A 15,385-nucleotide genomic window follows, 5' to 3' on the forward strand; every position below is an offset into this window, starting at 1 on the left:
GGACTATAGAAAGAAAATTTTAATAGTGTTTAAATTATAAATAGGGGACTTCTTTTCTCTATTGGAGAGCATGTCATGTTCTCACCTTATGGTGCTTGGGTGGGAGAAGAATAAGAGGCTATTTGGTGGCCCATTCTCCTCCTTAAGCACCATTCAACATCTTTACCTCTTACATCTAAATTTGTAAAGCATAATTATCTTCTTCTCATGCAAAACAGAATTCTCTAGCAAAATCCATGGAATGTTAAAAAGTGAGACAAGTGGGTTCTTGTAGAGTAAGAGGTTGGGTTCTATGTAATTTTAGTGCAGCAGCTCAACTTTGCAAGGGGAAGAGGAGTGATTAGTGATGAGAGCACAGAACATCCTGCCTTTTTTAATTCTTTTCCAATACGTGGGGTTGCAAATAACATGGATGAAACTTGGGGGCTCTGCTATGAAGTTTTTATGTTGCTGTACCTTGTTGTTTTAAACAGGTTTTTATCAGGAGAGCCTTTGAAGCTCATTATGGACTGCTTCTACAGCAAGTGCTCCAACCCATGCTAATAAAGGATTGCAGCAGTCCTCTTGGAGGGTAAAAAGATCGGATGGCAGACATTGTCCAGCTTTTCTTGGCAACATCTTTTTCGTCTTCTTTTCTCAAATAAACTGTTTGTGGAATAGGCCCAGGAACAGCCGAAGAAGCTACATTAAAAACCTGTTGAGGAGCCAGATTTTGCAGCCATAAACGATGAGAGAGATGCTTGCGTTTTCTTTGTCCACCCTTTTTAAGTCTATTTTATATCTTCGTATATGCAGTTGAAATGGTGGTCCAATTTGGTTTTCAGCCAGATGATGCACATAATCTTACAACTCTCCGTTGGTGTAGCCACCAATATGTTGGGATAAAAAAAATAAAATAAACACTTCCTAATACATGAGCTTACATAAATCCCATATTTAGTGCGTAGAAGAGGCCCAGGAAAATGATCGCCAACTTTGGCATTCTCAGGACTTCCACCAATCTGATAGTGATTGAACTCCTATCAACCTATAATTTCCTGTCTTTCAGCACTTCGCAACTGTTAGGTCGATGCCTAAACCTTCGTTTGGACACCAATTTCCTTGTTGTAGCCTCAGGTGGCCTCAGTTTTAGTGCACAATTGCTTTTGATAGTGATGTCCAACGGTCAATGGAATCAAATGAACGGGACTCCCTTGATGCAAAGGTTCCTGTATCATCTTCATCATCAAGAAACAGGAAGCTGTTGCTCCCTGCTGATTCTTGTTGGTCAACAGCATCGCTTCTGAAATCCCTTGCGGTCACATATCTGTGGAGGCTCGGTACCGTAAGGTCGTTACCAGTCACAGCCACCTCGGACTCCAAATAAGGTCGGGTCTTCTTTCCCAACAACTTCCCCTCTCCAAGTCGGCTAATGATGGTATTGTCTAAATGATTATTAGCTCCATCTGCTTCACTGAAGATCTTTCCACCATTATAAGAGAGGGCGGAAGATCGATTGGAATTTGCAGAAGAATTGAGGTCAGCTACTGCCTCTAGGATGGAGCACGCCTTGGAAACACAAGCGGGCAGTGTAAAAGCAGCAGTTTCATCCTGGCAATTATGCTCGATCAGCAATGAAGCATACGAGGAATTGACGACCAAGTCTAGGTCTCTCGACCTTCTAGAAGACCTGCTTCTCGTTAGCTTCTGGAAATTTATGGTTTCCGGCGAAACATCATGGGCCTTCTCTATTTGCCCTCTTTTAGCATCTGCAGTTTCTTGCTTAATCTCCGGTTGTAGTTCCTGCGCTACTGCTCTGGAACTGATGAGTTGCTCGCGAATACCTTTTTTTCTGAGAGGGCCATTTTTCCTATGTTGCTTCTGCATTTGAGGGGCTCTTTCAGTTGATGTCTGCTATACAGAACACACGGAACAAACCTTCAGCTTGTTATGGTAGAAAAGAAAAAGTATTTAGCAGTTGATCAAGTAAACGTATGCAGTGGACGTTAACATACTGTTCTCTGTTCTTCAAGAAGATAAGGCACCCAAATCAGAGTCCAAAAGTTCAATTTATTAGTCGGAAGAGTAACAACAGGATTGAATTACCCACGGAGCCAACAATGTGAACTAGATGTAATGAAGTCTGAAAAATGCAGAGATGCTCAAGCCCCTCTTCCGTGAGAGCACTGGGAATCGTTGAGTAGATGTAATAAACAGGAAACAAAATCTGGAATACGAAGAGATAAACCAATTCGTTGCAAGAAGGGAAGGTCGAGCTCACCTTATCAGAGACTTGTAGGTGGGGGATCGCCATATCCAACCCCTCTTCCGCTTTTTTTATGTTAGCCGGTGGCATCTTGTTGGTGTCGGATCTGTGGCACAGGTCGGTGGCAGGCTGTTGCAGCTTGATATTCAGAGCACTGTCATCAATTTCATGCATAGGGTTTCTTCTGAAAGGAGAATACTCGGCTTTCCTTGAGGAGTTGCGGCTGAGGGATGCTTGAGGAGCGCTGTTCTCGTTTGCAGCAGCAGATATGCTGGCAGTTGTTGCAGGGGACCGGGATCGAGGAGATGCGTTGCTCCTGGTACCACCAACGATTATCTCGCCACTTCTCTTGAGATAAGACGAAGAGGCAGTTGGTGTAGTGGTTGAGATCCCCTTCTTCACGGCAGCTGTCGCTGGGATTGATACTATCTTTGTCGGCCTCTTGTTGTTCTCGGCGGGAGTTTCTGATCTCCTGCCTGGGGAGCGACTTGCCCGACGTCGGCCAGAGCTTCTGCCTCCTTCCTCTCCGTAACTGGAGCTCCGGTTTAGTTGTGAAGGCCCAAGACCATTTCTTTCCATGCTAGGGGTTCTCCGGCGAGGAAGCCTAGCAGCTGTGTGCGGCTTGTCTTCTCCAGTTTTGTTGAACTGTTTGCAGTCATCATCAAAGTCGTAGCTTCTTTTGGAACCCGAGTACCTGTTGCTGCGGAGGTTCTGGTTTTCACCACTGGAGCTCCCTTTACCAGAAGAGCTGCGGCTGAGCCTCCCGCACTGGATAAGGATCGCATCCAGCTCTTCTTTCGTGCAGCTAGATGTTCTCACTGGGACTCCACTGCCACTTCCGTTGGAGAAATCATCAATAGCTTTCAACCCCTTATGACTACTACTGGAATGCTCCATTATTTCATCTTCATTTATGTTAGGAGTTTCTGAGAGGGAAGCCTCTTTTTTCTTCTCAAATTCCTCCCGGTGTTGTTGTTCTTCTTGGAGTATGATTTTCTTGTCAAGCCCAGAATCAGAAGAAGGCCTCGATCCGATCGGAACATTAGGATCCAGGGAAGGAGAAGCAGCAATGGTACTGCCGCTTTTCTTCTCCCACCCTTTCTTGCTCAGACAACCACCCATAGATGCGTAGGAAAAAGAAGGAAAGAAAATGGTGGCAGCGGATGAGGCTTTATTTGCGAATTCAAACTTCTCTAGTAAGGTTCGTCTGCGACTGACGAATTCAAATTACCCCGAGAAGCGGGATGACCTACGAATCTCGTTTCTGATGCAGGTAAAAGAAATGTAGCCGTTGAAACAACTTTTAGTGACCTGTCAGAGTCAGGTCCGACAGCTACCAATCTGTCCGCCTTTCATTTCTTTCAGCAGTTTAAATTCATTCCCTTCGGCCGCCATGGCCACCGTTCCGAAATTTAGCATCGCATATGCATCGGAGTAAAATCCTAAACACCCCACGTGGCATAGTTCAGCCCCAATCTCCGTGTTCAGGCAAACTTATTTAAATATTTTAAACGAGCATTTCAAGTCTGAAGGCTTTTAAAGGAATCCTTTACAGAAAGAGCTGCCACACGATCATAAAAATCAAACAGGAGGTTTTATACCAGGCCAGATGAAGCCCTACCTCTCGTCACGTTGATAAAAATCAAACACTACAACCCCCTTTTATCTGATATATGATTGAAACTAAAAACCCCTTTTATCAAACAAAACAGAACGATAAGGGCTAAAAACATAAAAATTAACAGTAGGGTGAGACCCATTACCTCTGAAAAATGAGTAGGAAGAACTCCTAAAGTTGCATAAGGCATTCGTCCGATCGAAGATAGATAATGGAATACAGAAGATAAAAAAATAAAAAATCAATGTTATGTCGGCGATGACCCCCCCCCTAGAAGATTAACAATAAATTACATACCTCTGTTCCGTCACTTCCGTCGGCGAGGAAGAAGTTTAGAGGAAGAAGATCGTAGAGGAAGAAATAGGAGATTGAGAGTAAGAAATCAAAGAGAGAGAATGAAAAATTTAAAGACAACATTTCCCCCATTTTCGCTCAATCGCCGCCCTCTTCCTCCTGATTCCCGAGATGCCGAAACGAAAGACAAAGAGTTTCAATTTTATAACTTAATATTGAACTCAAAGGGTCAAAGTCGAAGATGATCCTGAGTCTCCCACTCCTGGCTCCTAGGCCGCTCTTTAAGTTAATGAGCTGGCTCACGAGCTTTTGAACCAAACCATGGTTCAATTGAGCTCAACTCGTTAACTTAAATGATCCTCATCTGGATTTCAAACTCGGTTCGAGATTTATATAAACCAAATCAAACGAAGTCGAGCTTGAGCCGCTCGCTAACTGGCTCGGTTGGGTGCCACCCCTAGCCTCAGCAGACGTTTTATGTGTCGAAAACCGAAACTTCTAGGGTAACCTGACTTTCAAATAACGGTTGGTATGGGAGATGTATCGATTATAACAAACTTTGTAACATAACCAAAAAATTAAGGGAGTGAGATGACACAAAATATTTTTAAATCTAAATAAATTATATAAATTTAATTTAATTCATTTGCTTCATGTTGATAAATATATATATATATATATATATATATATATATAGAGAGAGAGAGAGAGAGAGAGAGAGAGAGAGGCTTGATTGGGTACGAAACCCAATTTCATGCAAAGAATACTAAACGGCTATTCCAACCATACGATCTTCATCAATGGCAGAGGTAAATGGTCGCTCTCCCTGCTCTATGTTCTTTCCCTCTCTTCTCATTTTTCGCCTAACACATCGCTCGCCCCATTCCTGTTTTCATACACCGTCGTCGTTCCCATTGTCATCGCCTCACCTCGCCGTCACCGTTGTTTGTGCTCATTACCTCTCTTTCCCTCCCAACCTTTGCCTATGAAGCCTTGGCCTTTGCCTCTTCCTCGTTGCTTTGACTCTCCTAGTGGTAATCTCCACTTTTCCATCATAGAAACCTTAGGTCCCATGTTCACTTGAGATAGTCTCATAATTCTATCTTGCTAGATCATGTCACAAATTGGTGGAGGCACATTGGGTAAAATATGTGGGATTGATCCAATTCAGTCTCCAAAGTTGTGTTTGAATTAGTTGGGAGGTTCTTTCAGGAGTTTGATTCGAAAAGACTGAGCAGGTTGGCAATCGATAAGGTTATAGATAGTGAAAATTCTTTAGCTATAAAATCAAATTGGGTTGCTTATATTGTGGATTTTGTTTGGAAGAAGAGGAATGCTTAATGACAAGGTCTTTGGTTCGTTCGATAGAGAGTTTTTGGGACATGGTTTTTCCTATCGTTTATGCAACGAAGAATGTAGCTTTAGGTGTTGTGGAGGTCTATCGAAAGCTCTCTAGGCGTAATAGCAGTATTGGTAGTGTGCTCAGCTTATACAGTGCAAAGAGGTTTGTGGGTGTTTCTGATGTGGTTTCACATCTTGTACCTTTCCTGGTTTCAGTAGACCCTGCATTCATATTTGAAGTTAGCAATATGCTCTGGAAGGGAAACTAGAATGGGCTTCAGAATTCGTCATTTCTACTCTGAAGTTGTAGCATAGAGATTGCTGACTTTTTTCTCAGATTGAATTGATTGCCTTGTTTGTGTTGCTAACTATTTCATGTAGATATGGCTCTGGAATCTTGTGAAGGTCGAGAATTTTTTTATCAAATAACTAGGGTAACTTTTGCATGCAACTGAACTTACATTTATTTTGTCTAGCATCCATCATGATCATCATTAATTTTTATTTCTTTGACTGCAGAAAGGGTGTTTTTAAGAGGTTGATGCTAGATTCTGTTGAATTTAGGACCCCATGTTTGAAACTTCGAGCAAGATGAGAAAGGGAGAAGAGAGTGGAGAGAGAAGAAAAGAAAAGAGCAAAGAGAGAGAGAGCTCCAATAGAGAGGAGAGAAGAGAAAAGGGAGGAGACATTTTAGGATAGGATAGAGATTCTTCCATGAATTTGAGAAGAGGAAAGCTTGATTGAAGGATTCAACCAAGACTCCTATTTATACTATTTCTATTACATATTTAGGGATACTCCACAATCAATTAGGATCCCTAAGTACATCAATCATGATTAGCTAAATTACATCAATCAAAGAAAGATCAATTACATTGATAAAGGAAGATTGACAAATTTTCCACCTCATGTGATGAGGATTCCACCTCGTGTGATGACTCTTCATGCCACCTTGTGTGGTGACTGATAGATGCCAGATTCTGACATGAGAACTAGTTTAATTATAATAGAATAGCCCGTATAATTGTGTTATAGGTGGGTATTTATCGGTTTTCAAATGAAATGTGCATTTATTGAATTTGGTATTAATCACTGTCTATATTGCATATTTTTCTCTCCTGAATTATATTTCATTTCTTTTAGGGTTTATTTCTTCCTAAAATGATTTTTATGGATTCAATTATAGAATTTCAGGAGAATTTTGGTGAAAAAGGAGATATTTACCAAAATGCCATTAGTGAAAGGTGAAGATTTTTAGGGTAACGGCGTTTTGAAAGAAAAAGGGAGCTCAAGGGGAAAAACAGGGGGACCGTTGACCAGAAAGAAGAGAGAAACAGGGGAGGCCGATGACCGTTCGGAGGGGAGACTCGAGAGGGCTCCCTCCGAACGGCGTTCGTCACCGTCGTCCACCACCATCCGGCAACCTAGAACAGACCCAAGGAGAGCTCGAGAGAGTCTCCATCATAGCGAGTTCGACGCTGCCATTCTCTGCTCGCCAGGCAGAGAGGTGACCAGAGAGGGCTACTCCGGCGCCGATTCCGCATTCCGACCATCCTCCAACGTCGATTACCCATTTTCGACCAATTTCGAAGCTATTTTGAATCCTACTGAAACTCGAGAGAGTCCGTCAGAAGATTTCGGCTCCATTCCGTCGCCCGCCGCACCACCTCCATCCGTGGGTTTCTATCCCTCTTCGCCGGCGTCGTCTCTACCTCCGGCCACTCGCTCTTACAACCCGAAGCCATCAATTTCGGGAAATTGCAGCACCCGTGAAAACGAGCATGTGCTGCCCGAGCAAGAGGAAGGAGAAGGGGAGTAGTCGGTCATTTTGTAATTTAATTTTCCTATAGTTTGAACTTAAGTTTTGAATGTTTATTAAATTTGATTTGATAATTAATGTTTAAGGACTTTTTTTTTGGATATTTGATTAAATTAGTTAGTTAGGGTAGGATTGTAATTTAGGTTGGATTTTGGTATTTTAGTCCAATTTATGTCTTTCACTCTATGCGCCCGAGAGGGGCTAGACGCAAGGATTGAGAATCCGGATTCGTTGTTACGTGGCGCTCGAGAGAGGCACGAATCACAGTAAAATCTAGAGTTGATAATTTTAGCATCATCACAATAGAAAATTGATTCTCTGCATTTTATTATAATCCGATCTCTGTCATTAACTCTAGGCGCCCGAGAGGGGCTAAACGCAAGGATAGAGAATCCGGATTCGTGGTTACGTGGCGCTCGAGAGAGGCACGAATCACGATAAAATCCAGAGTTGATGTTTCCTGTTGTGCAAGTAGTTAATTAGATTATTGCTTGATAGTTTAAGATATAATTAGTGTTTAATTCAGATTAATTCATCATATTTGGTTAGGCTAGTTGACTGAAGAATACACAAAATTTAGTCCTCCCTGTGGATATGACCCTCGCTTCCCGCTATATTAAATGAACGATTCATATGCTTGCGAGGTATAAAAGCCGATGTAATTAAATTTCACATCAGTGACTCATCATGCCACCTCATGTGGGCATGGTGGGGTGGTCCCACCTTCTAACACTCCCCCTCAAGCTGGGGTGAGAAACATCGTAGATGCCCAACTTGCTGCAAATGGTGGACATGATTTTATGAGTGACTGATATGGTGAGAATGTTTGCAACTTGCCCTTGTGAGGAGATATGTTTGAGAGATAATATGCCGACTTGGAATTTCTCTTGTATAAAGTGACAATCCACCTCAATATGCTTTATTCTCTCATGCAATATTGGATTTGAGGTGATATGAATCGTTACTTGATTATCAGAATGTAGATCCATAGGAGCTTCTTTGTAGAATCCCAGTTCAGTGAGAAGGGACCTAATTCATCAAAACTCACTAACTATATGTGGCATGACCCTATATACTGCTTCTGTACCGAACCTTGCAACTACATCCTGATTCTTGCTTCTCTATGTAACCTTGTTCGCTCCAACCATTGTACAATATCATGTACTCAGATATATAAAAAAACAAAGATTTTAGACTACCATGTGACATAAAAAATAGAAAATAGATAACTCAGAAAAATAACACCTTACTAGGTCTAACATATGGTAGATCGTTCTACTATGTGTAGCTATGTACAACAATGAAACAAGTGGTGAGATACTCGAAATTTCATAAAAAAAAATACTTTGCTATATGTAGAATTTAGGATCCCATGTAGAGGAATTAGATCAACCAAGAAGAAGAAGAGGAAGGAAAAGAGATGAAGAAAGGATCAACTACAAAAGGGAGAGAGCTTGGACTAGGAGGAAGGAGAGGTGCGCCTACCAAGGGAATGAGGGAGGTTGGATGAATTTGGGAGAAAGGAGGAGAGCTTCAATGCTCTACCTCTTAGCCAATGTCTTTATTTATAGTTTTTACAATACCTTTAGGGCTACAACTTTATAAAGAAGATACATAAAAAGGACAAGTATTTACACCTTCATGCCATCTTTATGAGAACCTATATTACCCATATTCCATCACTTAGACGTGTGGGCTTGAGCCCATCTTCTAACACTATAATTTCATGATGAAGATCTATTTAGTTTGGAATATTTGAGGGAAAAGTGCTTGTGTCTCTTTTTACATAAATTTTAGCATAATGTGATGTTTTGTATCAATCATACCGGCCAAAACATATCACAAAAATTTTGTTATTTTACTTTTTGGAAAGCATTATAGAGTTTTACCCCCCAATGAGGGTGCATAACTTATAACCTTTTGTCCAAGAAAGGAGATGTATTGGCTGATAATTCACAAATGAGGCAAGCTTCAAGTTGTTGGGTTGTAGCTCCTCCACCTCCAAATTTGAATAAAATACCTTAACTAAGAGTGGGTACACAAGCTCCTTTCTTCCCAAAACTATAGGATGAAAATATCCCATCAAATCCTTCTATTACCTTTTTACAAAACTGCACATCAACTCTACTTGGTTCTACTATGCTTTTGGAATCAAAACTTGAAAAGTACCTTCCCCATTCCTATTGTGTGTGAAAATGCTCGCACCAATTTGGCATGTCCTTACAAGCATTTTTTCCTTCATTGGGGTCTACTTCTTTGCCATTACCTTCATTTGAACCATTGTAGAAAATCGGTTTTTGAGAGAAATGGAAAAATTAAGAGTTTTAAGCTCGGATTTTAGGGAGTGTCTCAAAAAATCAAAATAGAAGAGGTTTGGGGGCACTAGAGCTCTGATAAATCATTGGAATAGGGTTTTGGTATGATTTCAAGTGAAGAGATTTGGGTTAAAAATTATTTGAAACTCTTTAACTTCTCACATTGATCGATTAATGACCTATGCAAAGTGACAAAAATGTAATATTTTGATTTCCACTTCACTCTTTTGGCACTACTAAGGCGGGATGTGTTCTTTAAGATAAAAAAAATAGCCTAAGTGAATCAAGGTGGATTGCTCATGTCTAGTTCTCCTCGAAACTTAAAGAAATGGTCAAATCTTATTGGCTTTATAAAGATGTCCGCTAATTGATTTTTGTGGGGAAAAATCAATTTTAATTACCTTGGTTTGAATCAACTCTTTGATGAAGTGATATCTAATTTCTGTGTTTTGATCGAAAGTGGTGAACCAAGTTCTTACTTAGACTTATGGCACTCATGTTGTCACAATGACTATTTTTTTTTTCTTTTGTTTTAAGCCATAGTCATCTAGTTCTTGTTAAATCCAAAGAAGTTGATCACAACAACTTCCACATGCTATGTATTCAACTTCGATAGTGGATAGTGCAACCAAATGTTATTTCTTGGAAAACCAAGAGATAAACATATTTCCAAGTAATTAGAAACTACCTCTTGTACACTTTATGTCAATTTTAAAACTGAAAAAATCAGCATATGAGTAACCTACTAGATCAATGGTTGAAGAGTTTAAGAGTCTATGACCTAAGTTTAGTCCCAAGTAGATAACGAAATATTTTTTTCACTACCACTAAGTGGGATTCTCTTGGATCGGATTGAAATCTACCACAAACGCAAACAAAGAACATTATATCCAATCTACTGGCTGAGAGGTAAAGTAGGGAACTTATCATGCTTCTATATATTTTTAAATCTATGGGCCTACCAGAGTTGTCTCGGTCAAGTTGCAAAGATGAACTCATGGGTGTGCTAATTGAATTAAGATTTTCAATGTTAAATATCTTAAGCAATCCCTTAGTGTACTTGGGGCTGATTTATAAGTGTGCCAATTTTGGTTTGCATTACCTGAAGTTTAAGGAAGAATGTCGGTTGAGGGAGGTTAGAGAAAAACACTTGTAAGTGTGTGTGATTTCTCTTGTAAATTATTTAATCTTTATAGTGAATTACTGCAGCGATGAAAGATAGGACGTAGTCTTGCCTTGAGGCGAACCTATAAAAATCTTATTGTTTTGTTCTCGTACTGGGTTTTTTCCTTCTTCCGCAATTATTATTATTGTTCTCATTATTTGGAATTAAGGCGTCTAATTCCTAACAACTTTATATGTAGAATTAGATATCAAAAGAAATATCTATAAGTCTATTTTCTTACCTATCTAACAATTTCTCAATTTAAGTTTTCTGGAGGGAGATATCGATCTCGGAAGAATCAATGGTCATGATAGCCAAAGAAGAAAGAGTACTCAATTCAGCCAAATTAAAGAGTCCAAAATATAGTAGATTATTTACCATAAAATAAGTATATTTTAAGAAGAAAATTTATACTTGGATTCAAGGTATCAAAGTCTAGTTTCATAAGGAGAAAATCTCATGTCAATATGATCTATATTTAAAGAGATATTCTCATAGGAGTCGACAAGGCTCAAGCTACAAAATGAAGAAAATCAAGAGATCATAAAAATTCAAGAATGGAGCTTTTATGTTAAATTAGTTATAAATTTAAAGCTCTTTGAGTATAGTTTCTTTAACAAAAAATCGTTTATGATTATGGTCTATATTTTTGGAGATATTATATCAGAAGTACCAAAGGTCAGGTTTGCCAAAATTGTGCCCATTTTCCTATTTTCTCTCCTATTATCTCTCCATGCATTGACGCGAATTGAGTTTCATTTTCTCCTAAAATTTGGGTTTTTAGCCATATTTCTATTCTAATTAGAAAGTTTTAGTCAAACTAAATCACTCCATAATGTGTTCATTTAAGGTATGCAATATCTTACTACGATGTTGCTTTCAAGTTTTGTGTTTTTTATTCTAGGTTATGTATCTTCTGGATAGTTAAACTCCAAAAAATTGTAGTCACCCAAAAAAATTATACGTGGTCAAATTTATTAAGTTCTACTGTTATATTCTCTAATAGTGTTTAAAAAAAGTCACTTTGGAAGTATGAGTGTTGCATAGTCACCTCCTTCTGGTTAAAGTTTTTCCCTCTAGTATTTATTTAGTTTATTATCTTGTGTTTTTATCACTTCAAAGCAATGCCTAGTCCCACTACCCAAAAAAGTATAGGAGTGTGCCCAATATCCATCTTAAGTCAAGTATTTTTTTGTTCACCCAAGAGGTGATTTGTGTTTGTGCTACCCTTACAAAGTGAGTAGTCTCTTTGTTGTGTCCTAAAGTTGGCTCATTTTTCGCCTTTAAAATTGAGCGGAGTGTTTTTTAGACTATGACCATTTTTTACTTGTATATGGAACTTTGTCGTATGTCTAGAAGTAATTTTCTTCTCCCACATTGTGTTTTGTCCAAGTTGGGTGTATATGTCTTTTTTATTACTAGATTGAGGGTGAGAAGTAGATGAATAAGTACTAGAAAGAGGTAGTTTGTTCTACATGTTGTGATAATTTTTCGTGTAATAAAAATATTGAAGAAAGGGGGGAGAACAAAGATGAAGAATTTTGCATCTATGAAGAATTTTTTTTTGAGCAAAAAAATTGAAGACTAAGAATTTTTTTCCTTGCAAGTGGGAGTTATAACCTCCGACTTGAGAGGAAGCGTTAAAGAGCATATATGAAAACATATTACATAATTACCACAACAAGAAGTCTCACATAACTAGAATTATTATGGTGGAGTGTTATAGGAGTCTTGTAGGAAGATATCTCACATAAGAATCTTAGTTAAATGTGTTTTAGTTATGTCAGTCTTCTATTTAAGTTCACTTGTTCAATTATTCTAGGACTTATCTTTTAGTATTTAACTTTCAGTATAACTAAGACAATGGTAGTTTAATTATAATTGGATTCTTCTTATTTTGCTATTATAAATAGAGGGTTATGTACAAAAATTACAACAAGTTAGTGAAGTTTTTCTCTTTTTTCATAAATTGAACACTCTATTTAGATCAAATGGGGCTACTTGTCCTAGAGTTTACAAAATATGTTTCAATATTGTATAATGTATGGGTTTGTTGGCCACAAATACTAAAAGAGTAAAACATTGAAATGTAATGGTAAAAATTCTTGGATTGTCCTGTAGGACAATTCGGGGCTCTAAAATGTTGTTTACAATTGTATGAGGTTAGGATTTCAGACGGTTGTTGCCTATTGATTAGTTACATATCCCTAAAAAATCTTTCTGCAAACAATAATTCAAAAGTAATTATGGATAGAAAATAATCTAGGTATAGTATTGGATGATGTGAAGACTGAAGGCCAACCAGAAATTAGATTCTCCTATTCAATGTTCTAGAAGGGTGGGCAATGTGTTTGGGTAAGCCACTTTTGTTTTGATGTTCACTAATTATTTTTAAGTTAGATTGAGGCATCTTCATCATTATAGCCTCTAAAAATTATTTAGGAATATTTTTTAAATAACTTAAAATTACTACTATTATTTTATTAAGAATTTTTAATTTTTATACCATAAAAATATGAAAATAGTGTCTCAATAAATTTCAAATTCATTAAAATATTAAGAACATAACATGTTTATTTATAATAAATTTATGAATAAAAGTCTATAGAAATGAAATGAAAGAGAAAAAAAGAGAAAGAAAAAGGTAAAGAAAAAAAAAGTTTTCATCTCTTGCTTGGATGCCCATAGAAAATAAGAGACAAAATAAAAGAGAAACATTATTTCTCTTGTTTGGATGTACAAGAAAAATGGAAAATTAAAGATAAATTAATAATTTTAATTTTTTTAACAATTAAATTTATTTACAAGTCTTAGAACTAAAATATCTATAATTATTAAATTATTATCCATATATTTTTATTTTATTTCTAATTATCAATTTTTCTTTCTAAATTCCATGCTTTTTTAGAGAAAATTCATTTAACTAAGAGAGAAATTAAGTTTCTCTCGTATTTTCTTTTCCCTTAAAAAATCTAATGTTGCTAAATATCGGAAAAGAAATTTCACTCTCCTTTTGTTTTCTTTTCTGCCATTCCAAAAAAGCCCTTAATCACATTAAAATTTCAGTACTTATATAACCATGTTTTAAAAAAGAAACTTATTGGAAAATTAACGAAAGAGGAATTATATTCGAAGACGGCTACTTGGAAAGAGTTGGAAGGTGATGTGCAGTGGAATAATGGTCGCTAATAGCTCCATCGTCCTACTCGGATGCAACTGCTCCGACCCCGGAGACGAAACAACTGAGAAAGAAGCAAATGTCAATCATAATCATAATGATGCTGGTAGGAGTTGCGTGTGGCTAAGATATGGGGAAGCAGCCAAAAGTGATGATGGAAGGAGTACAGAGAAGGGAGCATTTTTCTCGTTGTTCGGTTGTTCCCAACCCTCCTTCTCTACTCTGATTGATTGAAGTGGAAGTTTCTGAGACAGACTTCGTTTGAAGAAAATGATGGCATCTTCGTTCCCTTACACGGTTTGTCGTGTTGAGTGAATTCGCAGATTCCGTGCTTTCCCATCCATATAACGGTCTCTCGCAGACGAACGTTATTCTTTCGTTTCTACGCCTCTTGATGTCTGACGCAACTGAAACGAAAAGAAAATTGAATTGGTTTTGTTGCTGAAATTGAGACCACAGATGACTCTTCGTCATGGGTTTCTCGCATTTGATGTTCGAAACCGTAGGAAACCGAAGCTTTCTCCTGGTTTTCACGAATATCACGCGTTCTCAGTCTACATAGATCTACAATTCCAGCCAATCGCTTTCCGAAATAAAGTTTCGCCGAGAAAAGAAACAGAGTACATTCATTGACATGCAAGTAATGGCATTTACAGCTGCGAACCATATGCCATATGGGTTTGCACCTCGAGCTCTCCGGGTAAATCCTTTTAGAAGATGCCATGCTTTCTGTTTTCTCTGTCTGTAAATCCATGAAGAAAGAGGTGAATCGGTCATGTCTTCTATCTGGAGGTCTTTGAGGGCTGTGATATCGCTAGTACGTTGTCCGATATGTCTTGAGAGAGATGAAGTCATGAAAATGGCAAAAGGCAAACCGAAAATCTAAAAGATATCTATAAAGAATTAACAAACGAATAGCATATTGCAGAGCAGCAAGAGTGCAAAGACTGCTGGCGAGCCGGCTAGTAGAATACAATCTTTCACGGAAAATACAGGTAAAAAAAACAGGTAGCGTTAGGTGGCTCTGTGCTGGCTTTGAGCTTCGAGCTTATTCCGTACATACAACTCTTAACTCCGCCAGGGACGAGTGCAAGAGGGGGAGAGAGAACCCTAACAGGGAGAATGATGCATTGTGTGGGGATTAGTAAACTTGAATCAGGAGATAAATTTTATCTCATTATTCAGTTAATCTCCTAACGTCGTTTGTAGAGCACCAGCGCCCGATTCATATTACATCAGATGAATCTGAAAATAACACCCACGGTTTAATTTTAGGAATTCGGATTCCGCAGTATATTGCGGATCATCCGAATGAAGCGAGCAGGACGTACCTAGTCAAAAAAAAAATTTCTGTTTTTTCCTGCACTCTTCCCTCTCTCGGTCTCCTTCTCCCACACTCTACTCCCTTTC

General features: G+C 38.4%; 1 protein-coding gene across 2 annotated transcripts; it reads right to left on the reverse strand.

Annotated features, from left to right (window-relative positions):
• Nucleotides 1-790: 790 nt before the first annotated feature.
• Nucleotides 791-3,432, reverse strand: LOC137951703 (uncharacterized protein At1g65710-like). Of its 2 annotated transcripts, none has more exons than XM_068798556.1 (2): nucleotides 2,261-3,432; nucleotides 791-1,890 (listed from the first exon to the last, which is right to left on the reverse strand). In XM_068798556.1, exons 1-2 carry the CDS (start codon nucleotides 3,365-3,367, stop codon nucleotides 1,129-1,131), a joined length of 1,869 nt encoding a protein of 622 aa, XP_068654657.1. In that variant the 5' UTR covers nucleotides 3,368-3,432; the 3' UTR covers nucleotides 791-1,128. The 2 variants fall into 2 exon arrangements, with proteins under 2 accessions (XP_068654657.1, XP_068654656.1); XM_068798555.1 differs by having other exon boundaries at nucleotides 791-1,893.
• Between the last annotated feature and the right edge of the window lie 11,953 nt (nucleotides 3,433-15,385).

This window comes from Aristolochia californica, unplaced genomic scaffold (assembly GCF_029961685.1).
Source record: "Aristolochia californica isolate CCGP_79_NKW_82.1479 unplaced genomic scaffold, dmAriCali1.0.hap1 SCAF_15, whole genome shotgun sequence".
Taxonomy (NCBI): Eukaryota; Viridiplantae; Streptophyta; class Magnoliopsida; order Piperales; family Aristolochiaceae; genus Aristolochia; species Aristolochia californica.